Source organism: Castanea sativa, chromosome 1 (genome assembly GCF_040712315.1).
Source record: "Castanea sativa cultivar Marrone di Chiusa Pesio chromosome 1, ASM4071231v1".
Taxonomy (NCBI): domain Eukaryota; kingdom Viridiplantae; phylum Streptophyta; class Magnoliopsida; order Fagales; family Fagaceae; genus Castanea; species Castanea sativa.
The window spans coordinates 59,471,598-59,497,875 of record NC_134013.1 but is presented as its reverse complement, the minus strand read 5'-3'; the positions used below and the strand labels follow the sequence as shown (position 1 = coordinate 59,497,875).

At 37.2% G+C, this 26,278-nt stretch overlaps 2 protein-coding genes across 5 annotated transcripts; one reads left to right on the top strand and one right to left on the bottom strand.

Annotated features, from left to right (window-relative positions):
• The first annotated feature begins 1,189 nt into the window (after nt 1-1,189).
• Nucleotides 1,190-3,906, top strand: LOC142630989 (uncharacterized). The gene is made up of 6 exons (XM_075805045.1): nt 1,190-1,490; nt 1,595-1,743; nt 1,921-2,226; nt 2,346-2,859; nt 3,031-3,188; nt 3,847-3,906. Exons 1-6 carry the CDS (start codon nt 1,190-1,192, stop codon nt 3,904-3,906), a joined length of 1,488 nt encoding a protein of 495 aa, XP_075661160.1.
• Nucleotides 3,907-4,065: 159 nt separating this feature from the next.
• Nucleotides 4,066-26,224, bottom strand: LOC142619904 (uncharacterized). Of its 4 annotated transcripts, none has more exons than XM_075793287.1 (6): nt 25,783-26,200; nt 24,174-24,555; nt 23,733-23,929; nt 22,593-22,737; nt 18,745-18,898; nt 4,066-4,445 (listed from the first exon to the last, which is right to left on the bottom strand). In XM_075793287.1, the coding sequence occupies exons 1-6, from the start codon at nt 25,842-25,844 to the stop codon at nt 4,429-4,431; spliced, it is 957 nt and encodes a 318-aa protein (XP_075649402.1). In that variant the 5' UTR covers nt 25,845-26,200; the 3' UTR covers nt 4,066-4,428. The 4 variants fall into 4 exon arrangements, with proteins under 4 accessions (XP_075649402.1, XP_075649410.1, XP_075649392.1 ...); XM_075793295.1 differs by lacking the exon at nt 4,066-4,445 and adding an exon at nt 11,107-11,536; XM_075793277.1 differs by lacking the exon at nt 4,066-4,445 and adding an exon at nt 12,150-12,567.
• Nucleotides 26,225-26,278: the final 54 nt, after the last annotated feature.

Here is a 26,278-nt window from a genome sequence, read left to right as displayed (position 1 = left end):
CTATGTTGCATGCAGAATGGATGAGCTATTCATTATATCTGTGCATCATGGTGGCCATTTTACTAAGACTCGTAGAAAATATGTGGGAGGTATAGTAGATATAGTTGATAATTGTGACCTTGAAAGGTGGTCCAAGGTTGAGCTAGAAGGTATATGTAGACACTTTGGGTACACCTTTGTTGGCGGGCTGTGGTACAAAATGCCTGGTATGGACCAAGAAAGGGAAAATTTCCATTTGGTTGTTAATGATGATGATGCCATGTTCATGACCGATTTAGTGAAGGGTTATGAAGAGATTCATGTGTATGTAGAGCACCCAGTAGATGACCCTATACTAGTTGATGAAGGAGAGGATATTGGTGAGGATGTGCAACCATTGGCACTGGAACAAGACCTTATAGGTGATTATGATGGTGATGATAGTGAACATGATAGTGATGACCATGATGGGAGTGATGATATGTATGCTAATGATCAAACTGAGGTGGATGTTCCCATTAAGGTTGCTGCTTCCCATACGGGTTCGAGGAGAGTAGGTAAAGAACCTACCATTGAGCACCCACTTGAGGTCTTTATTCTAAGTGATAGTGAGGGAAGTGGTGGTGGGGGAAGTGGGCTAGATGATGAGGTAGAGTTGAACCATGGTTTTAGGGACTTTGTTGAAGACAATAGTGACAGTTGGGATGGTAAGGATAACAATGATGATGATGTTGTTGAACCAGGCCAAATGGGGGCTAGTGTAATGAACTCTGATTATGAGAGTGAGGAATTTCACAGTTTGGTGGAATCATCATCTGATGATGAGCTTGGGTATGACAGTGATGATAATTCTGAGGATGATAGAAGTAGGGGACATAAAAATGAGGAAGTGAAGAAGTTCCCTGTGTTTAAGCCATTGGCTAAGGCAGAGTATATTGTTTTTGAAAAGGATATGCTGTTTACAACACCCAAGCAATTCAAGGAAGCTATAACAGAATATGCAATTCATGGTGGATGGGGGATCAGATTTGTTAAAAATGACTTGCAAAGGGTAAGAGCTGTCTGCTAGGAAAACTGCAAGTTTGTTGCCTATCTAACAAAATTGCCAAGGGAGAGAAACTGCCAAATAAGGACATTGACTTTGGAACATACATGCTCTAGAAGTTTTAAGAACCCTAGGTGTACTTTATCATACATTGGGAAGAAGTTGATGAAGAAAGTGAAAAGACAGCCTAACATCAAGCTGAAAGACATCCAAGAAGCTGTCCATAAGAAGTATAACCTAAGCATAAATGCAGGAAAGGCAAGCAGGGCTAGGGATAAGGCTAAAGAATATGTGGATGGGGCTTACACACAACAGTACAACCAGCTGTGGGAGTACTGTGAGGAATTAAAGAGGTCTAGTCCTGGTAGTACAATACTTATGAAGGTACATACCTTCAATGATGGTGATTTAGCAGCTAAGATGGACCTGCTGTGTGGGGTGCCTTATTTTGAGAGGCTATACATATGTTTAAAGGGATGCAAGAAGGGGTTTCTGGCTGGATGCAGGCCATTCATTAGTTTGGATGCTTGCCACTTGAAAAACAAGTCAGGGGGCAATTGATTACTGCAGTATGCAGAGATCCTAATGAAGAGTATTTCTCACTTGCATATGTAGTGGTAGAGGTTGAAACCAAGGACTTTTGGACTTGGTTCATCAACTTGTTACTTGCAGACATAGGTCAGAATAAGAGATGGGTGTTTATGTCGGACCAGCAGAAGGTGTGTGGTTAATTCTCCTTTTTCTTTTCTTTTTTTTGAGAAAGTAGTTAATTCTCCATTTGGTTTTTTGAATCTGTATTTAGTGATTGTACTGTTTGTCCACTAACTTCACATACTTGCCTGTGATACTGTTTGTGACAGGGGTTGGTGCAAACATTCATTGACAATTGGCCATAGTATGAACACAGGATTTGTTGTAAGCACCTCTATAACAACTTCAGGAAGAACCATCCTGGTGTTCTAATCAGAGAAATGTTTTGGAAGGCAGCCAAGGCAACTTACAAACAAGAGTTTGTCAGGGTTATGGATGAGCTGAAGGAGATTGATGTTGATGCACACAGTTGGTTGGATGCTCACTCAACAACAAAATGGGTTAGACACATGTTTAGTGGAGCTGGCTTGACTGACACCATCCTCAAAAATATGTGTGAGAGCTTCAACAGTAGGATTCTTAAATTCAGATCTAAGCCCATAATTAGCATGGTATGAGTCTTTATGAGCACCTTCAATTAATTATAGTGATTGTGCATGGTACTGTTCTTGGCACTTGTTGTAATTAATATCTAATGTTTCATTGTACTTGCATCTGATTGTAACTTAAGTGTATCAAGCTATATCTGATGACTAGGTTCCAAGAGAACAAAGAGAAGGGTGTGAGGCTAGACTCAAATATTTGTGCCAAGGTGATGAAGAGGTTGCATAAGGAAAAGCTGGCAGCCAATAGGTGGTTAGCTTGCTGGGTTGGGCAGACACAGTTTGAAGTGAAAAATGGTCTGCAAAGTTTCACTGTTGACTTGGCTACAGAACACTGCAGCTGTAGGAAGTGTGATATAAGTGGCATACCCTATGCTTATGCAATCAGCTGCATATTTTTCAATAAACAAGATGCTGAGCAGTATGTTCACCCATGTTACCATGTCTCTACATACAAGGCATGCTATGAACCAATCATATCACCAATCAATGGACAGAATATGTGGAGACCCAGTGGTGTGACCCTAGTTCAGCCTCCCATCAAAAGAAGACCACTTGGCAGACCTAAGAAGAAGAGAGCAAGGGAACCTAATGAGCCAACAAGTAGGAGAGCTGGCATCTCTAAGCAATGCAAGGCCTGTGGTAAGTTAAGGCATAATAGAAGAAGTTGCAAGGGTGAGATTGGAGGGAACTCCTCAATGCCAGGCACCACAAACAGAACCAGTACATCTAATGAGGTAATATATGGACATGTGAGTGAAATAATTTCTTTTCAATATTCAATATTAATGTATGTGAATTTCTTGTTTGTAGACCAGCAGAACCAGGGTAGCCTCAGCCACACTAGGTGCACCTTACCAGTCCAGCATGCCCAGGTTCAAGCCAGGTGCACCACCTTAGGCCAAGACAAGCTCAACCACACAGAATCTTGGTGCACATCATCACTCCAGCAGCAGCAACCCAAATCCAAGGTAGAAAAAGACAAGGGTGGTCACATCAGAGACTCTAAAGGCTTCTAAGAATGCATCCAGATACATGGAAGCAATCAGACATGGTGGGAGTCAATCATCTGTGCATGGTCCAAGGAAATGAAGAGAGAACAAGTTCATTTTTCTTGTTGTTTTGTTTTGTGTACAAATGGTGATAGGGTTAACATTACCTATGGAACAATGCCCTTTGTTTTGTAGAAGGTGATGGTAATGGTGATAGGGATAACTATGGAACAATGCCCTTTGTTTTGTACAAAGTGATGGTCATGGTGATAGGGTTAACATTAACTATGGAACAATGCCCTTTGTTTTGTGTAAAGTGATGGTTAAAACAGGTTTGGAATTGTATTATGAATATCCATTTTTGGTTCCTATTTCTGTGCAACTAAACAGATGTGAATATATGTATAGTCTTTGACTTTATTGCTTTAGATCTTTGATCATTGGGTTTCTCTCAAAATTTGATATATTTTTTATGTTTTTGGGGTAATGATGTGTGTTTATTTCTTTTCAATTTTTTTCATAGATTACACACTTGTGGTCACTGTTGAAACAGGTTTGAAAATTGTATTGGATTGGTTATTGAGAATTGTATTGGATTGGTTATGATAAGTGTTACCTATGATTGTGTTATTTTCAGGATTTGTTTCTTAACAGAGTATACTTGCATTTTGTGTTCACTGTTGACTTAGCTGAGTAGTTTATTGGGTTCTTATTTTGCCAAATCTTGATTGCTTAGATTGCATAACACATCACAGATTCAACGAACATGAATATTCATTTCATAACACAGCACAGATTCAAGGAACAGGGGTATTCATTTCATTTCAGGAATGGTACCAAAAAAAAACCAACAAGTGTTTCCATGCTAACTACCTAACCAAAAAATTTACACACTGCCAGTAGGTGTTTCCATGCTAACTACCTGACCAAAAAATTTACACACTGCCAGCAAGTGTTTCCATGCTAACTACCAAACATAAACACTTCAACACTCCCCACTTGCTGCCTAACCAAACCTCCATTACCTGCCTAACCATACATACAATTACAATGACAAATCCCACATATCACCAATAAGAATGCCAAAGCCACAATGTAAAACTTCTCTTTCTTGTAGCATCTTGCAACCTCGGCCTCTAGTCTGATAATTCATTGCCTTTGCTTTGGGATGAACACCTTACCATGTTCACATATCTCATCATCACGCCATTAGAAGAATTTACACTTTCGCCCAACCTGAAATGCAAACCAAGCACTTAATAATGAAACACAAGAAAATTGAGTAACAGCAATTCAACATCAATTCATCTCAGCAATTTACACTCTCATCTCAGCTTCTTTTCTTTACAGCAATTCAAGTAGATATGCCAATTATTTATGATACAGTAAGCCAGTTCAATACAACTCTAATAATTACTGTGAACTAAAACAGTATGCCAATTACTGTGAACTATAGCAGTAAGCCAGTTCAATACAGCTCTAATAATTATGATAAAATTCAATTTAGTTTTAATTTCAAAGGCACAGCTTAAAACACAATTAAGAACTTGTGAAAATTTTGGTGTCTACAATATGCAGCATAGTACATTGAAAAGCTATTTCCAGGTTTACAAAAGCTAAAGGGGGTAAAAAACAAGAAAATAAATCTTCTTAAGCCTACTAAAATAAAAAGACCAAACCAAAATAAAAAGACCAAACCTAACACAGAGAAGCAACCATAAGACAAAATACCCAGAATTTGACAAAAAAATTGAACAGCAATTCAAAAATGAAAAGACCAAACCCAACACGCAGCTGCAACCATAAAACAAAATACCCAGAATTTGACAAAAAAATTGAACAGCAATTCAAAAATGAAAAGACCAAACCCAACACGCAGCTGCAACCATAAAACAAAATACCCAGAATTTGACAAAAAAATTGAACAACAATACAAAATAAAAAGACCAAACCCAACACGCCATTACAACCATAAAACAAAATACCTAGAATTTGACAAAAAAATCGAACAGCAAACAAACCCAACACGCCATTGCAACCATAAAACAAAATACCCAGAATTTGACAAAAAAAATTGAAATACCCAGTAGTTTGGACAACCATAAAACCTTCTGCCAGGATTGTCTGCTGTCCACGAAACGACTAGCACTGGTTTTTCAGCACAGTAGCACCTCACTGGAGCTCTCCTCCTCAAGCTTGAACTGGTTGAAGAACTTGATTCCATCTGATGGCTACTCGAGCGAGGGGCTAGAGGGTACGCAAGAGAGGGGCTGGTGGGTATGCGAGAGAGGGGCTGGAGGGGTTGGTGGGTATGCGAAAGGGGCTGATCGCGAGGCTGGTCGGTAGGCTTGTGGGTATGCGAGAGGGGCTGATCGCGAGGCGAGGCTTGTGGGTACGTGAGAGAGGGGCTGCTAGCTTTCGCGAGGCTGGTGGCTACGCGAGAGAGAGGGGCTGATGGCTTCACATGAGAGGTTGGCTAGGGTTCAATAGTGAGGATTTGGGGATTTTCAGAATCACATGCCATAGGTAGTTGAGAAGCAGTCACGTGATGGTCACATGACAATGTCTAGGGCGGGAATCCATGTGTCGAGCTTCACTATGCCATGTAGTATTATTTTAATATTATTTTAATTCTCTGTTAGCCACGTCAGCCTTTCCCGTTAGTAGAGTGATGGAAAGGACTAAAATAGAATGCGCAAATTGTTTTAGGGACTAAAAATGGTAAAAATAAAATGTAGAGAACAAAATATAAAAACATCCAAAATGTAATGATTAAAAGTGCATTTACGCCATGAATGTAATGAAGTATCTTTTACCTCCTCTAGTTAATACACCATTCAATTCACATGCATCAGAATGTATAAGTTCAAGCATAATAGAATTTCTATCTGACTTAGAAAAAGGTTTTGTAGACACTCGATTTTGCACCCATGATTTAATCAAGGAAGATGACTAGAATGACCATTCATATTCTCAAAATTCGTGATTGCATTACATGCATTATAAAAATGATCTTGAGTTCTAACGATCACAATGGTATACCTAATTTCCAAATCAGACCATTGGAATGAAAGATATCCCATGATCAGGTTTGCACAGTCAGCATGCATTGTATTTAGGTAGAATCAACCACACATGATTAATTTAAATTAATTCTGATTGGCTATACAATTTAAAAGTAATTAAATAATGTTGTGATTGGTTGATAGTTAGCATAAAAAATAGGTTTGCTTGCATGAGAATAAAGGGGATAATCAGATAACAATAAAATTAGGGATAATCAAGACTTTTTGGAGATTTATTTACAAGATAATCATTGCTAAAAGGACCTGAATCATCAGAAAAAGAATTTAATTTTTAGAATATGGATTAAAAACATGTCTAAGTGCAAATCCCAGCTCAAAAAACCTCAAAAAATGAGTCCAAAATGGACCAAAACTCAAATGAGGGACCGGCACCCAAAAGGGCCATTGGGCACTTTTGGAGTGCCAATCAGCACTTTCCAAGTGCCGATTGGCACAAATTCGAGCCCTAGCTCGAGGGCACTTGGATTGAACTAAAACGCATCCTATTCGATTTTGTAGAGATAAGAACGTGTCCCAGTTCGTATTCTAATCACTTAGCTAATTTTTTGAACATCTCAGCCTATATAAATAGAGGTTGCATCTCAAAATTAAGCACATTTTTCACGCTCTCTAATCCCTCTTTCTAACTCTTCTTTTCTATTATTTTCTCTCTTACATTAAAGATGTCTTGGAAGCTCTAGCCCTAGGAATTTCTTTTTTGTAAGTAAGAAATTTTAGGTTTCAATGATAATTGAATACATTTCTTTGAACCCTAAAATATTCCCTCAATAAGAAGAGCACGTCCATGCAAGAGGTAGTTTTTCGTTTTCCTTTTTCTGTTTTTTATTTTACTTGATGATGCATGAATAGATGTGTTCTTTTATTTTTAATTACTGATGTTGCTGCCATGCGTTGTTAAACTTTTCTTTAAAACATGTTCTTAATGTTTTTGTTGTTATGATTTTCCTTTTGAGTTTCAAAAATTTGCTCATTAACAAATCATTTTCGAAACTAAAAAAAGATTTGTACCTTCTCAAAGTATCAAACATCTTTTGGAGGTCTTCCAAGTATGTTTTGGCTTCCTTGCTTTTTACGAGCATGTTGTCCACATAGACCTCCATATTCCTGCCTATTTGCTTGCAGAACATCTGGTTTAGCAATCTTTGGTATGTGGCACCGGTATTCTTTAGTCCGGACGGGATGACTTTATAGCAATATAGGCCCTAGCTAGTGACGAACGTAGTTTTCTCCTAATCTTCTTTCTTCATTAAGATCTGGTTATAACCTGAAAAAGCATTCATGAAGGTTAGTAGTTCATGACCAGTTGTCGAATCAACGAGCTGGTTAATTCTGGGAAGGGGAAAACTATCTTTGGGGCATGCATTATTTAAGTCTGTGAAGTTCACACACATCCTCCACTTTTCGTTGGATTTTTTTACCATGACAACATTGGCAAGCCATTCTAGGTAATAAACCTCTTGAATAAATCCAGCGGCTTAGAGCTTTTCCACCTCTTCCATAACTACTTTGTTCTGTTCTGGGGTGCATACTCGTCTCTTCTGTTGGAAGGGTTTCTTTGTTGGGTCAACATTGAGACTGTGCTCTAATACTTGTTCATCAATCCCTGGCATATCTTCATGGCTCCATGCAAAGACGTCCAGGTTCTTTTTCAAGAACTTCACTAGCTCATCCTTTAAGTTCTGTTGGAGCTCCTTTCCTACCTCAGTAGTTTCGGATGGGTCTCCTCGCACCAGCTCTATGTTTTCCACTTCCTTTTTGGGCTTGGGTGGTTCCTCCTCTACCATCTAGGTGTGATTCTCTCTGGATTCCAAGATCGCTTAGTAACATTCCCTGGATAAAAGTTAGTCTCCACATACTTCTCCAATCCCGTGGGGGTTCGGGAATTTTACTTTCAAGCAATATGTGGAAGATGCTGCCTTAAGGCGGTTAAGGGTTGATCGTCCAAGAATCACATTATAAGATGAAGGGCATTTGACGATCAGAAAGTCTACCATCCTTGTTACCTAAGCGAGGTATGTTCCTGCCATAATTTGCAATGAAATGATGCCCTTTGGATAAACATGGTCTCCACTGAAATTGACCAACGGGGATCCGAAGGGCTTAAGGTATTTTGGACCCAACTTCATCTGCTGGAATGACGTCATGTACATTACATCAGCCAAGCTTCCGTTATCCACCAACACTCTCTAGGTGTTGTACCCTTCAATGGTTAGCATAATGACAAGTGGGTATTCGTGTGGCTGCTTTATCCCTTTCACATCTCGCTCGAAAAAACAATGTCGTCATTTCCAGTAAGATGATGTTTTACTATTATGTGTTTGATGTGAACACTGTTTACTTACCTTTGGACTGCGTTTCTCAGGGATTTATATGATTCCCCAACAATCAATCCTCCAGTGATCATCCTTATTTCTCCCATGATATGCTTGGAATTGTCTCGATCTTCTTCCTTATGGTCGCCGATAGACTTCCCTTCTGTTCACTGGTGGACTTGATAATCTTTCTTTACAAACTTTTGAAGCTTTCCCTTCTGGATTAACTCCTCTATCAGTTCTTTCAAATCTCGACACTCGTCATTATAATGACCATGGTCTTTGTGGAAGAGGTAGTATTTCATTGTATCTCTCCATTTTGAGGACGAGCTCAAAGTTTTGGGCCATTTTAGCGCAAGTTCGTCCTTTATCTGCATGAGAATTTTGTCCACGGGCATTAGCAAAGGAGTAAAATTCAGTTTTTTCTTCGATGAAATCTCTAGACCACTTTTGCTAGCCTTGGCATCTGTGAAATTATCCTTACAATCCCTCTTCTTGCCCAAGGACTTAGCTTTTTCTTCCTTCTTTCACTTACCCGTCAATGCATCTTCCCCATTCATGTATTTTTGCGCTTTGAACAACAAGTCTGTCATTGAAGTTGGAGGAGTCTTCCCTAGAGAGAAGATGAGGTCTAGATTCTTCAACCCTGCTTGGAAGGTCATCAGTATCACCTGATCATCTGCTTCATCAATTTCTAGTACTGCTTTGTTGAAATGTTTTACGTACTCTCTCAGGGTTTCCCCTTCCTGCTGCTTCACAATTAACAAATAAGAGGTGGACCTCTTTTGGTGTTGGCCCCCAATGAAATGACAGACAAATGAGTCATTTAGCTGATCAAAATTTGCAATAGAAGTCGTGGGCAACTTATTGAACCACACCCTTGCTGCTCCCCTAAGGGGTGCCTAGAATGTCCTGCAAATGACTTAATTTGGGGTCTGCTAGAGGCTTAGAATTGTCTTGAATGCCCCTATATGATCTACGGGATTCTTTGTGCCATTGTAAACTTCTAGCTGAGGGAAACGAAGTTTGGGAGGCAAAGGGCACTCCAAAATGCTGGTAGTGAATGGTGAGTCTATCCTTTTGATCATGCCATTAAGGTTTATTGCTGTCTTACCCTTCATGGCGCTTTTGACTTCGTCTAGCTCCTTCCTCATGTTTTTTATCATTTGGTCACTGCCATGAGTTAACTGCGCAATGTGGTCTGAGGTTTCTCTTCTACTATTCCCTAGGCTATGGGCTTCATCGTCATTGTCATTGTAGTTACGCCAATACTGCGACATATTCGTGCCCTCGAGGCAAGCCCTCCGTTTCAAGTCTTCATTCTGTTTAATTCTTGCACATTAGTTGTCTATACTTGAATTTGTTAAGCCATTACCACCGGATCTGAAGGTGCAGTGGTGGTTGGGTCCATCGATTTTTCGAAATTTAGTCAACAAAGAATTCGATGGCTTATAGTCATTTCTCACAGATGGTGCCAAACTGAAGAAGCACGATTTTGCCTCATTAGTATGTTCCTTGTCAATATGATGGAAGACTTGAAGATCCTATGTAAGAGAAAACACTAAGTGGATAATGACATCAGTTTGGGGTCTACCAAGGACCCTCTGATACTTAAATTAGCTTAAACTCTTTAGAGATAAGTAATCTATAGAGTGATTTGTGTGTGTATGTGTTTTTTTGTACCATTTACCTGGCTTTCTTGGCTTTATATAGCCTTTGCGTGTATTAATGCTCTGTGTAATGTTACACTACAACTGGGGGAGTTATGGCTCAATGATGACCACTTAACCCCAATTTTTTACTGTCCGTAACAGTTATTTAAATACACATTATTGGATGGTAGTAATGATTTTGCGATCATTTATCACTCAATCATTGAATGTTGTTTGGAATTAATGCACTTACGCTAGTTCATACTCTTACTCATCATTATTATGGACAGTTTACAAGTATGACCGAGCATTTATATGATACTCATCATATCATATTAGGGAATTAATATTAACACATTCATTTACCATGATCAATAATAAATTTATAATTATATAAGCAAATTTGAATATAAGATACAATAAAGGAACTTAATATTAAAAAAGTATAAGTTGTTTTTAATATATAACAAATGGTAGGGGATTTTTTTTTTAATATAAGATAAAAATTCTACTCTAGCCTAATTTAAATATGTGTATGTGTGTGTGTGTGTGAAACTCTTTCCTAAAAACTTGACTCTCGTCTCTTGCGACCCCCACCTCACAATAGAGGAAGTTAAGTGACTAAATATTCCTATCTTTTATTTGACATTAAAAAATAGGAAGCCTTTATTATTCTTAAGGAAGACATTCCTTAAATTCTTTTCTAAATTTGTCATGTAGTTACTTAACTAAAAAATACACTTTTATTCCATAAAAAAAAAATCATATTAGAAAATTATAAAAAAAAAAAAAACCATAAGAAATAGCACCTAAGTGCTCCACTTAAATCTTACCCTTACAAATATTGAAAAGCATCTGCGTGTTGCAGTTTAAAAATATTGCAGCAACTTCATCCCCATGTGAAGTAAGGGTAAAATTGGGATTTCCAAAAATACAGAATCATTGTACTAGTACAACAGCACCCCTCAATTTCTTATTGCTTTTTTGTAGCGCTTTTGTATTGGACCTCACAAAATGTTTAAGATTGGAGGTCCTATCACAAGCACCACGACCTAGATGTGGTGGAGATGGCGTCAACAATAAAGGTTATGGTAGATTGAAGCATGCGACGTAGATGATTATTGAGATTGAAGAGTGATACTAAACAGTTTGTGGACTCTTGAAAAACAATTAGCTTTGCTTCGGGAATACAGCAATGATATCAGCCATTCACAATCCAGATGACAAAAGCATCCTCTTGGATCCATGTTTACAACATTCCCCTTAAAAGCCATTGACTGCAACATTAACGTTTAAATAATTATTTTACCCAAATTTTAATTTTGAAAGATCTCTCATATGATCTTTTTTAGAAGTAATTATTCAAGACTAGCGTGGGCGTGACAAAGGAATCCTTCAGCATCAATGAGCCAAAACAAAAAAAAAATATCAATAAGCATTCTTATAAGTCAATAAGTATCTAACAAAAATGTCCATAACTCTAGTAATTTTCCCTATTTTATTAGAAAAGAAACAATTTACCATAACTGAGATTTTTCCCAAATCACCACAAAATTTTCTAGAACTAGTTTAGAATCAACCAGCTTAAATGCCACAAAAGATACATACACGAAGTTACAGCACCTTCCGCTTGTTTAATGAATAAATCCTTTGTGCCCAACATTAATTCTAACAAATTCTTCCTTTTCGGTTTTACCAGGAATCATTATAATAGAATCATCCATTGTTATTTCTATGATGAATTGATAATGATTGCAACAAACAGTTCTATGATCATATCCCAACAGACAAGGTTCCAATATAAGACCTAAGAAAATAGCCGGTATATCTGGTATGACAAATTTATGAGAACAAAGCAGTATTTAAAATAAAATAAAATAAAAAGATCCAAACGGAAAATTTCACAAGAAACTAGATATATCTCTAAAATATTAAAATTATTTGCTATATGTGATGCACCTTCTTGCTGAAGGATGTACTCACTGTGCCAAAGAATGCAGTTGCTAGATCCGGAATCTCAAATTGAGTTAGTTATATCATAAAAGAATGAAATAACAACTATCTAACTGGAAAAATCTTAGAAGATCCAACAATTCTTTCCAAGAATTAGTGAGGTAGTCCAGTTTGGTATCCAAAATGGCCAACTATCATTCTAGTGCATATCCAAAACAGCCATTGTAAACAAAACGCTGAATCCAGCCAGTTTGGACCAAAATCTCAATGCCTTTCATGCTGGGAAGAAGCAGGGCTGTGGACCATTATATGATATGTATATATCACACCAATTCATCTTTCGCACACAAACGCTCTGATGAGATAAAACCAATAAAATACTATTTAGAATATGCATATGCATTACATATAAAACCATACGTGTGCAAAGAGAGATATGGCAAACTTTTTTTTTTTTTTTGGCTGTTATAAAAAAAAAAAAGGTCTGCTAAGCCCCAAAAATCAATAAAAATAAATGAATAAAGGAAATCATTCGAACAATGCTATGAAAATATGTAATCACATACAAAAATAGATTCCATAATAATACAACTGACAAAAATATTAACATTTTGAAGCATAAAATACCACACTACAATGTCTGCACCAGTGTGCTAAAACATTCTCAAAGTAAAGGCTAGTAGAATTTCTTTGCATAAAGATAATTTGGAGAGGGGGAACTGACCATGATGACGAATTACAAAACCAAAATATTGTCTCTTGCAATTCTATTTCATCACAAAGTTTTGATGGCTCAACATTATTGTATCTCATGTGTGAAGCTTAACCTATATTGTATTTCAAACCATCCCCACCTCAATCTCTCAGATGTCCAACTAATCCTTTCCATCATATTCTCCTCTGCAAGACAAGATAAACAATATGCTACTTATCAATCTTTTCTCACTCATAATAAATCTTGTTAAACAGATTTTAATTCTTGTCCTCTTTTGCCATGGTAGAATACGTGAAGCACATACTAAGATGAATCCATGCACACATCTAAAAGGAAGATTGCCCCCTCCAAAAAGTTTACCTACCATCACACTTGGATGTCCTTCACCTCTGCTAATTCTTGTTCAACAAAATCTTCCCAAAAAAGATCAAGAACATTCCCCATCAATATTTCCAAAGATTAATTTTATTACCAAGGTAATTTGAAGGAAATTCATCAACTCCAATGAAATCATGGTTTTGAATGCGTTCAAGCTTTTGGAGATTGAAACTCCATTCATCAAAAGAGAACCTCCCACTAATAAACAAGCTGATTGTACCACTGAATGACTGCCTTCTATAATTTTGTTTTCGATAATGTAGGGAACCTTTCTAAAGAAGAGCCCTTGGACTTGCACCTCTAGCCAATAAAACCTACAAACAACCGACCCCACTTGCTGGAACTACTTGTAGGGTAATCCAGGGCATTCACCCCTGATTGCCTTTTATAAAATCAATAGCCTCTTCTGCCTAAACAGAGAAAGCCTCATCAACAATGTAGGTTATCAGCTCACCTTGTATGCATGTGATTTTATCTTCATCAGATATAGTCTTGTGTCCTTGACTATGCTCTGCAAGATAGTCACCATGAATTGGTGGAGAATCCCAGTTTGCAGTACAAACTCTTTCAAAGTTTCATCCTTCAATTCAACTGCACATCCCAACCAATCCTTCAATCCACCTTGTGCCACATATTCTACGAGTCTGGCATGTTCTACATCTTCTATATCATCATTATTATCCTCAAGACCACATTCCGCTATGTCCAAAGGGCCGCAGTCACCTTCTGGAATCTACATACGGGTTCCCAACAATTCCTGTGGCTGAAGGACTTGCACAACTCATGACAATCTCAATCATATGCCTCATCTCAGCCATCTTCATCTATTGGCCTTGATTTCCTCTACCCCATGACCAACCATAGCTTAAAGTTGCAACCTTTGAAAATTTCATGAAAATAAAAAAGAAAAGCAGCCCACAATGACTTAAAAATGGCTATTTATAATAGCCTTCAGTAACCTTAGAATCCTAGCCCTCTTACAGATTCCAATTAAATCCTAACCATCCAACTTCATTAAAAGTCACATGCTAGTCACATGACCTTTTAAAATACAAAAGATGTAATAATAATATAACATAAAACAGAGGATAAAAGAAAATGGATTAATGGGCCTTTATTTTTCCTTTCCTTCTTCCATTGGACTTAAATTCTCCTCCATCAATGATTTTAATATTGGCAAACCTAACTTTCTTATTATCTGATAAACCTATTTTTCAAAGAATTAGTGCATCTCATGTAACAAATTGTTGAAAATGCATGGGTCCGAATGACCATCAAAAGTAGGTGTCTCTTATCTCACCGTTTTTTATTTAGTTTTTTATGATCAATGCCTTTTATATCACCATTGTGTACAAATATTATAAACTTCAAGAAAGAATTGAAACAAGGAATCGAACTTGTGAACTGGCTATCACTGAACAGGTATGTAGTTGATAGGGAGTCCGGCACAACTTGAAAAGACCAAAGGACAATAAGTGTGCATCCCACAAAGGTTTGCGGGCATACTTATTGTCCAGGATGGTTTGCTAGCATGTACAACTTGGACATTCAAGCAAACTAATTGCACTGACCAAGCTTGGGTTGTTGGGATTGATGGGCTAACATGTCCCTCAATTTGATTTTGAATGTTGGGCTGAGTCTTGTGCCAGGCCTTCAAAACATTTGCTCTCACAAGGAGCCTTTGTCAGTTGACAGCACCCCCACGATTAATCTCAATTGGAGCTTCCAGTGAATTTGGTAACATAGAATGGCAACATGGGTGGTGGACGTTGGCAAATGAAAATAGAAATTGAATACATTGACTTGCTAAGGAAAGGGGTTGCAGCTGACTATTGGAACTAATGGGAAAAGTGGCAGTGATTATTGATAAGTTCGCACCATCATTTGAGATTTGGTGGTTTGATCCTCTGTCAAGATTGGATCGAAGGCTAAGTGGGGCTAACAATTGGTGAGCAAGACCGTTGAGGCTAACAAAGCAAAGGGTTTTAAGGGTTCATGATGGCTTGTGGCAATCAAGAGTTTGGATGGTGGATAAACTTTGTTTGATAGTGTTGAGGGGTTATTTTTTTAGATTGTTTTTAGCAAGTTGACTGAATGGGTTTTTGTTTAGGAATGAATTATGTGGAATTTTGATAGGGGTCTTGAATTGGCTATATGGTTTGAAGTATGATTCATGATGGCTGAGATCATGGGGGCTTGATGATGGTGGCCTGAAAGATTGAGGGTTGTTGGTGTTTCTTTTTTTTTGTCTGCTCCCTTCTCCAAGATTTACCATGTTGTCCCAATACACAACCCATAGAGGTTTCTGCCACTGACAAGTATAAGATCAAGAAATACCCTTGGTAATTTATTTTTTCAGTTTTTTCTTCAATGGATGCTTGTAATTTGTGTTTTTGATTGTTCATCTCCCTAGTGTGTACTTCCTACATACTTGGGTGCCACTTTTTTGATATTCTAATAAAATTTTCTCATTACTTATCAAAAAAAAAAAAAAGATCAAGGGATGCCCTTGGACTAGTGGTATCAAAACTAGGGGCACTTGAGCAAATAGTCCTTTTTTTGTCAAAATTCTAGTATTGACCCATAGAGATACTTAAAAACCACAAATTTTGATCTGATACCAAATATTCACAATATTTTTAAGCCACATACAGTATTGAAAGCGAACGCATATTCTACACCATCTAGTTAATAATTTTTTTTGGGGATATAATATTAACTTTTATTGATATGCACTAGAGACCTCATGTACACAGAATGTGTACACAAAGTGCTCCAAAAAAAAAAAAACCATGACCAAGCTCTTTGCTCCATCAATACCACCTGCCACCACCATCAACAGCAGCGGTTCTCACAATTATTTCCCTTCTCTCCAATTTCTCTCCCTTATCTCTCTGTATCTTTAGCCTAGAGTTTCACTCTCTAAAACTCCAACCCTCTCTTTAACCTCTCTTAGATCGGTGATGTTAGGAAAGGTGGTGAGTTCAGATTTGTTTGGTTGTTTTGAAAATGCCGGAAAGAAAAGAAAATGGAATGTTCTTGATTTTACAAAACCCTATCTTTTAGATCCTGATTTGATTGTTTTTGTTATGGTTTTTTTTTTTTTAATGGTGAATCTGACGAGGTGGGTTACAAAAGTCTAACAAAGGTGACATCAGGTGAGTAAAGTGACATTTTATAAACCACAGGTACACGCTTTTAAAACAGGTCAAACCACATGTGGGTAAACTACAATTACCCTATTTCTAGTTACCTAAACCCTTAATATCAGACCCTATTCAAGAACCCTTTAAGATCTCATCAAGAACACAATTTAGTGCTGAATTCCTAAGGATCCTACGCCACCAATTGATCCAAAACGAAAAAGTGTGAACAGTGCTAGTCTCATGTCTCGTCCTAGATGAACACCTATGAAGCACGGGTGCATTTCCGGATTCGGGTGTGTTTCCGGATTCGGGTGTGGGTGTGGGTGTGGGTGCAGGTGCGGGACTCGGTAATTTTTGAAAAAGTTGGGTGCAGGTGCGGCGATTAAAAATATTTTTATTTATATGTTCTATATATTTTTACTATTAAAATATTCTTAAAAAACACATTACTATGCCTTGATTCACAAAACAAAGAAAGAAGAAGGCAAGAAACACAAAACAAAACACAACACACAAAAGCAACAAATATTCAAAATAAAATTAAGGACAGATTTAGGATGTTTGGGCCTCATTCAAAGCCGATTTCGGCTGTTCTGGCGTGATTCAAGGCAGTTTTCGGCCATTTCGGTACGTTTCGGCCGTTTTGGTCGCCGGCCGATTCGGCCGATACGGCTTGATTCTAGCTGAATCTGCCCAGTTCGGCGCGAATTGAAGCTGATTCAGTGCAAATCCATGAAGAAAAAAGAAAAAAAAAGCCTTAGACGCGGCACCGACACGCAGGCAACCGCATCGGACTCCGGTGCGGCACCCTCCCAGCCACATCCGTGCTTCATAGATGAACACTAACACTTGAATCTATTAGGGTTTATTGACTCTACAAGGAATAGAGTTTTGGAATCCATAAAAATAAATATTAAATAAAAACAGAAAAATTTTAACTTTACTAACTTTCGTTTTTACAGATTTTATGCCTATTTAAATGCTCTAGAAAACTTATTTTCCAAATAAAAAAATTAATTAATTGATAGAGTATCATAAAAGGACTCTAATTTGATTAGAAAATGCATTAAAAAAAAAAAAAACCTAAAACTAAGGAAATAAAAGCCTAAATCCTAAACCTCCAAAAATTACATTAAAATATCACAAATTAACATATGATAAAAATTAGCCATCATATTTTGTCTATCAATCTCCAACATGGTTTCTTTCTCTCCAAAACGCTATAGCCAAAAGTACCCAATTTTCTCAACAACGCCACCCCCCCCCCCCCCCAACAATCTCCCATTTCCAATCAAAGAGCATACAATATTCCATTCCACAAGGTGGAATGTAAACTAATCCCCCAATCAACCCCCCACAAAAGTTTTGCTGCAAGCTCTCCTATCAAATAGCCAGACTTGTCAAATGCATCATAGAAATTACATTGTTTCACTGTGTTATCCAAGGCATCTGAAAAAATATACATCATCAACCATGGCCTCATCATAGTTCATGATTGTTCAAATTAATTACTAACATAATTTTTAAAAAAAAATGGCCAATGCTGTGACAAAAAGGTCAAGAAAAATGTTTATTTTCATGCATTTTGAAAATACAATTTAAAAAAAAAAAAAAATTCTTTTTCTTTTTTTCTTTTCTAAATTTCCATCCCAAGCAAATACCAGCAGACAAAGCACTCTAGAATTTTGATGACTTAATATGGAAGTCACGAATAGGTACTTTCCCATCAAAGAAGACACAAGCACTTTAGGTGGCTACCCCAGGACTTGTGTTTGAGTAACATAGTAGTGGGAATTGATCATCTGCAAAATATACAGCTATGCATTTTCTTTGTTCATCCCCTAGAATACTGTGTATATGTTTTGAAGACAACCTAAAGCTACATGCAAGAGATAATCAGATAAAAGATGATGTAACACAGTAACTCAATTATTGACAGTGAAGCAGTGAAGCAAGGAAAGCTCTTCGAGAGTTGTCCAATCACTCTAAGCCAGCTAAAGGTAGAACATGGCCACAGAAGCTTCAACACCATGGGCCTCCAGAATTCAGATCTAAGGTTTAAACATTGTAAATGGTTGCTCAAGAGCTACTGGACTAAAGAAAGAATAATTTGACATGTAATTAGAATTTCATTGTCTACCATGTTGAGTTAAAGCATCAAAACCAGTAATTACTGATAATTGAGACCCACTTAATGAAAAAATATTAAGATAATTCAGTGTTTTAGCCTGTTTAATTTGTTATCAAAATGTTCCTGTACTGCAGAAATGTAAAAGGGAGTGAAGAGTCATACTCAGATATTCATAAGCCAATATCATTGAGGTTCCCCAGGCTGACATGCTGAAAAATCTTGGACCCAACCCTCTGTATAAACCTTTCCAACCTTCATCCATAATCAAGCCTTTAACAACTTGTCTAGCAGTGTTCCTTTTTTCGTGTCCCATCACCTAATATAGTGCAGAAAAAAACTAATTAAAACAAAACAATAAGCAGTTTAGTGGCTTGTCTTGTGGTGTGTCTTTTATCATGTCCCATCACCTAATATAGTGCAGAAACAGCCAATTAAACACACCAATAAGCAGCAACTTGATCAAATGAAGATATATAAGTCAACAGAGAAACTTGTATTTCTCATTCTCAAATCCATTTTTATTTATGATTCTAACTCTCAATACACATTTTAGCTTTATTTGAGAAGATAAGGTCTCTTCAACTACATGTTCCACACATCAAAGCCACCGAAAACACAGTTGTGGTGTAATATAATGTCCCTCGGTTGTGTGTATGTGTGCATGCGTATGAGTGTGCGCCGGTGCTTTTCTTTACTTTTTCCAGAGAAGGTCTCTTTGTTTGTAACTGGCATAAATATAAAAGATTCTATAAGCTTTAGGCCTTAAACTTGGACTGGTGGGTTGTAAGAAAAAGTGTTGGCAAGGATTGCTCTAAGGATTAGTGGAGGTCACATATATGTGACTTTGATACCATGTTATAATAAGAAAATATTAGGAAGAAATGATAGATAGAAGAGAAATAAAAAAATAAAAAGGTATTAACATAGTTTTGGCTTAACAGCTTACGTCCATAGCAGAAAACCCAAAACAGATACATCTTTATTAGTTTGCTCTGTCTTATAATTTACATATACAGGAATACAATAAGCCTAATAAGCTACCCCTAAAGCCATAGCAGTATTACAAAACCTTGATCCATAGTATATACGATGTACCCTATAGTATTCTGAATGGATGACCTGGGAAGCACGGGTGCGGCGTTTGGGCCGCCGCACCCGCGTCCGACGCGAGGATGCGCAGGCGACGCCGCTGCCTGCGCGTCCGTGCCGCATTAGGCATTAAAAAAATAATTTTTTCGGCGCGATTCGCACCGATACGGCGCCAATTCGGGCCAACGTGCGCGAAATCGGGCCATTTGTCCCGATTCGGCCCGAATCGGTCCGTATCGGGCGCAAACTGATACCGGCCAAAATTCAAAAAAAAAAAAAACAGTAACCGTTTAACTTGGCCCAAAAAAAAAAAAAAAAAGGGTGCAAACGCACCGTTTGGAAAAAAACCAAGACCCAGCCCTCTCCCTCTTCATTTTTCTTGCGCCTCTCTCCCACTCTTTGCCTTCACTCTTCAGCTAGGCTCTCTCCCATTCTCTGTATTCTAATTATTATTTACTATTGCTCTTAAATTTGATATATATTTATATAATGTGAAAAAAGTATGTTTAGCAATATATTAAAAATATAAATAAAAATATTTTTAATAATATTTTAATCGCCGCACCCGCACCCTACTTTTTCAAAAATTGCCGAGTCCCGCACCCGCTCTCGCACCCGCACTCACACCCGAATCCCGAAACGCACCTGTGCTTCATAGTGAATGACAAGTTATGGTACTTCGAGCATTTTACTACCCAAGATAAAGGCTAGACAATAAAACGAATTCAATGCTGCAAGTAGCACCCAATTTTTAGAGTGAGGAGGAAGGGCATAGGTTTGTTGGGATCAAAAAAAAGAAAGGTTTTATTGTTCACAAAATTATCATGAATTTGGGATTTTCCGAGCCATATTGAGTAGTCCAAGTCTGGAGATCCTTTTTTTTTTTTTTTTAATAAGTAAAGGAAATTTTATTCAAATACTTAATAATGAGTCACCCAAGTATACAGGAAGTATACAACACGGGACCAAAATAATCAAATACATAAATTCCAAGCATTCATCAAATCAGAGACCGAAAAAATAGAATGACTCCCTATGATAGACATCCAGTCCGATAGAGTTTTAAGGAAGAAAAGTTTTAAATCAGCTATAGTCCTTTCAAAATCTTCAAAACACCGGTTTTCTCTCCCGCCAAATGCACCACATCAAACAATGAGAGACAACCATACAAATAACACCATTATGATGATGACCAAAATTTCCTTGCCAACAAGCAAGGAGCTCAACCACAGTCTTTAGCATCGCCCAGTGGATACCAAACAAGGTGAACACCATAGATCACAACTCATAAACAATAGAACAATGTAGTAAAAGATGGTCTACCGATTCTCCATTACAATTGCACATATAACACCAATCTAGAATTGACACCTTCTTCTTACGTTAATTATCAATAGTCAAGATAGTTCCTAAAGCTACAATCCAAACAAAAAATGTGACTCTGGAGATTCTACATAGTAATTGAAATTACTTTTACAAATAAGCCATGTAGATACGTAGCTTATAGGTAAATTGTAGGGGTAAAATATCAAACGAAGTTTAAAGCTTGGTTAAATTCACAACTTTGGAACTTTTGCATATGTTAGAGCAATTCTCAAGTTTCAGACAACCAGCAAAACTTCAATTTAGTTTTCCATGGACACTAAGATTAAAACCAAGGCCTATTATAAGGTTCTGGACTGAAGGGTGTTAAGTAACATGACAACATACCTTATCAAAAAAAAAGTAACATGACAACATACTATTACAGTACAATGTCAAAAACACTATACACCTAAACACACTGACTGAAGTTATACCAATAGCTCACCGTATTTTTCTGGAAAAGGAAACAATGCACAACATTCAAATAAAGTGAAAAGCAGTCAAGCACATGAAAAAACCAGGTAAGTCCATTGTAGGTTAATGTTTTTGCATTGAAATGGGCATAGATTTACCAATCATTCTATAGCTTACCATATTTTTTGGGGAAAAAAATTACTACACAAGCAGCAATAAAAATGTAAAGCAGTAAAGTGCAAGAAAGCGTAATATTGCTATTACAGATTGGAGTTGCTTGTATGTGTTTTGATAGAGAAACAGTGGATCATTTATTTCTCCATTTCAACATCACTAGGAAAATAAGGTCTCTTAAGTTTTGCTTTTTTGGGGACAGGTGGGTCATGCCAAGAATGTTAGTTAAGCTACTGCATGTTGGAAGGGACATTATGGAAAACAGCATAATACTGAAATTTGGAAGGCCATTCCTTCATGTGTAACGTGGCACATTTGGAAAGAAAGGAATGTGCACATGTTTTACGGGAATGAATTGTCAATAGTGACATTGAAACTTGTTTTCTCAATGGTGCTCTATGATGGAACAATGGCTAGTGGTTCACTCTTGTCCATAAATTTCTTGGAGCTCTTTGACCTTTTGAATTTTAGGGGGTGTTTGGAAAATCTTGGAACTGGTTTAGATATAAGCTCAACCAAAAATATAACCAGTTCAAATTTGAAATGGTTTTTATATCTGGTTTTTCTAAACATAGGTTGGAACCAATTTTTGGTAGAATATGAATGTGAAAATGCCAATTTTAAAAAATGTTGCTTGTGGAAATACAGATGTAAAAACACCAAACTTAAAAGTGTCAATATAAAGTATATATCTGGTCCAATTTTAAACCTATTTTCTAAACCAAAAAATTTACCAAATTGAAAAAAATTAAAACCAGTTATATTTTTTATAGCTGGGCAAGTTCTATGATATGCCAGAAACCTCCACAGATGATAATTGTTTGGGTCTCATCATGTACACATACTGCATACCAGATTGGTGCACAGCCAAATCTAGTACACAGCCAAAGTATATCCAACAGTCAGGTTCTAAAGGAACTGATGAAAATTGAAGATGATAGTTTCACGTGAACCACGTATATGAATACCTGTAAGCGTGTCTTAATGGTGTCCAATGGGGTTGTGATGCAGGATGCTGTTGCTCCTGCAATAATTCCTCCAGTTGCTTGAACTAACACTATTTTTGAATGGCTAGGAGCAGCTTCCTCAACATCAGTGCGTTGGCCTAAGAGACTGCCCAATAAACGAAATGGCAATGCACCACTCAGAAATTAAACTAATTACTCAATAAGTGGACAACCCACTTTATGTCAACAAATGAATGATGCCCCTGAATCCATTACCCCATTTATTAGGGTATATTACACTGACTCCCCCTAGGTGTAGTGAAATTAAACTCTCCATACCCAATTTTCAAGAAAAGACACTCTGCCCCCAAATGATCAAAATAATTAACCCTTTTCCTCCTTTTATGATGATGAGGAACCCCCGGAAACCATGCAGAGCATCGTGTCCTTTTACCCAGTTAAACCCCAAACCCATGTAATGCACCCACATCACACAGATCAAGTAAGTCATCAGCTTATAGTTTGCACCCATGGGGATTAGAACATTAGACTTGAAGGGAGCATACCACCAAGCCCAAGGCCCTGACCACACAAGCCAGCCCTTTTTCAAATCATTTTGAGGGCCGTGTCATTTATTTTGATCATTTGAGGGGTGGGAAAGAGGACATAAAGTCAATTGTTTTTATCATTTGGGAGGCAAAGTTTCATTTTTTTGAGAATTGGATATAGCTAGTCTAATTTCACTATACCTTGGGAGTCATTTAAGTTACCCCAGTTATTATAGAAATCCATAAAGCTTAATTGCAAATCCCTTGCAACCTACTAGCCTCCTAGCCTCGTAATTGATATATCTATATATAAAATTACTCAGATTCCTGACTGTTTCCAATATCATAACCTCATTTCAGTAAGAAACATGAAATTCAAACACAATGAGTCCAGTTAGAGCAATGCACCTCCAAGGTTGGTTTTCCCCTTGTAAAGGACATGAGACATGGTCATGGAGGATCATTTCTAAGAAATGTCCAACTAAAAATCCAAAGGTAAACAGCATAGATTGTCCACTTATAGGATAAAAAAAATCTATTACTGGACTGACTCTTAAGGTAAACAAGCTATTTCAACAGATTAACATTAATAGAAAAAATTTCCATGTCTCACCTCCAAATGACGCGTTGGCTTGAACCATAACTTGCCCACCATACAGCACTAGATGGGGAATAAGTCATGACAGATAGACCAAAACCTCTATAAAATCCCCGAATGCCATCAGATTTTAAAATCTTACGAGCAACATCCAAACCACCATTGTACTTTGCATGGCCCGAGTATCCTTGCACCATCAACTTTTGGCTTACCTATAAAGTAAAACACTGGGAAAATTAGCACCTAAGAAATTCCACCCACCTACTCTTTTTCCTTTTTTGCTTTATTTGTTGGTAACCTTTAGGCTAAACTAAAATTAGAATTTGAAGGAAAACCCAGCAATCTTATAAAGCAAATATCATATGATATTATGCCAACTCTCAAGTAAAATTTAACAATTCCACATATAAATAGCAAAAAATACCAATCCAAAAATATGACCTGGAGCGTACATACCACATCAATTGGAACAAATACACTCTGTGAAAAAAGTGATGCTATCATTCCAGCAATTCCATTTGCTATGGCTGCCTCTGTAGGCTCAGATAACTTAAATGGCTCAACCATTCTAAATGCAGCCACTTTTGTGGTCTCTAAAGCAGTAAGAAAAATTATCCTAGCTGGGACTGCGCCAGTTATTACTGTACCAAACCCTCTGTATAAACCAGGAATCCCATCTGTTCTTAGAATGCCTTTGATAACAGAAAATGCATTTCTCTCGGCAATATCCTTTGATGCAACCTGCAGCCTAGTTTTTACAACAGAGACTGGGTACAGTGCCACAGTTACTCCCGTAAAGAGGCCAGCTCCAACAACATAAAACTTAGTTTTGTTAAGCCTGCAAAGTTGGGTGAAACTAGTGAGTTCCAAAAATAGAGAATTTCAAATTCATTGTAAAACAATAAACAGGATATATATCTACATACACACACACCCTCTACCCTTTCTTATGGGAGAGTAGGTGTCATTTGAGTTAGAGCCAAAATATTTTTTTTTATTAAAGAAAATAGGCAGAAATTTCAGATACATGACATGTCTACCAAACCGCACCTTAGGAATTACAACCTCAAGTTCAAATAATCACATAAGATTTAGGGTTAAGTTCAAATTTACACCTAGTGTAATTTTTGTCAATATTACACCACCCATTATCTTTCTATTAGATTTTTTTTTTTTTTTTGACAAATTCACCATTGGATTACATTGTCTCTTTATACCCTACATGATTATAAAATATCAAGATGATTAGAGATCAACAACTACCTCATCTATAAATGTTTAAATCACAAAACATGAGTTTATAGATAGGATGGTAATTAAGAGTAATTGACACAAAACTTGGAATGAGTTTCAAGAACATAGACAAGCTCACCAAGGCAAGGCCCTTTGGACCCAATCCCAAGGGAGTAAACCAAGGTACCTTGTCTGGAACATAAACCACAAGACTTTGATAATCCAATAAAAAGTTATTACGTGGTATAACGCTAAGCAAGAGTTAAACCAGATATAGCTTGATCCTAACTCATATACATAGTTGCAATAGCACTTCCTTCTAGTACAACAACGATGAGGGCATGTTTGCGGGCATGTCTAATTTATCGATTATGTGTCTATAAACTCAACTCAATAGCATCCATATTCATAGGTTGTAACTAAATTTTTTTACACTGGCTATAAATCTACTGCTACAACCCTTCTTTACCGAGGCATGGGACCCGTTACATATATTGGCACCTCCTGGTATTTCCAACAACAAAGACGTGCAGGGTTCAAATCCTGTCTTCCCAACTATCGAATTATCAATATATATATATACACACACACACACATCAAAGCTTCAATCAATGTGAAGTACAATCAAGTGAAGAGAGTTTCTAATACTAGGAATTGGTTGAATGAAGATTCCATTTGATGACATTTTTTTTTTTTTTTGTGGTATCATTTCTCTCACAAAAAATATTCTTCATCAAGTCAATTCAAAAATATCAGTCACCTAGTTTATAAGAAACGAAAAAATGAAGAGAAATTAAATTAAAGAGAGAGAGAGAGAGAGACAGAGACGTACTTGTCCCAATTAATCTCGGTTTGACCGACGGCGGTGGTGGCTGGAGCGGTGGGTGTACCCATGGACTTTGTTTCGGATCAAAAACGAGTCGGACGAAACAAACAAATCTCTAATCTTATAATGATGCTAATAATAAAAATAATGCATTTCTTTTTTTTTTCTGAAATGCTTAAATCTGCTGCTATTGCAAATGGATTTCTTCAAATTTGGTATCAAAGCAAAGCAACAGATAAAAAAAATAAGGCCAACAAACACCTTTTTGTATTCTCTTTCTCTCTCTTTTTCTTCGTTCAGGTTACTACTTACTTGGAGCCAAAACAATTCTGCGGAAATTATAAATATATTTATATATATCTTTTTTTTTTTTTTTGGTTTCTGTGTTGTTCGGTCTTCTACTCCTCTTGCGAAAAGCATGACTGGCGTGAAGAAAAATAGGTCATTTTCGGCGGCGTTGAGCACTAGTTCCATGCACTTGCCAAACACACCGCTAACCACA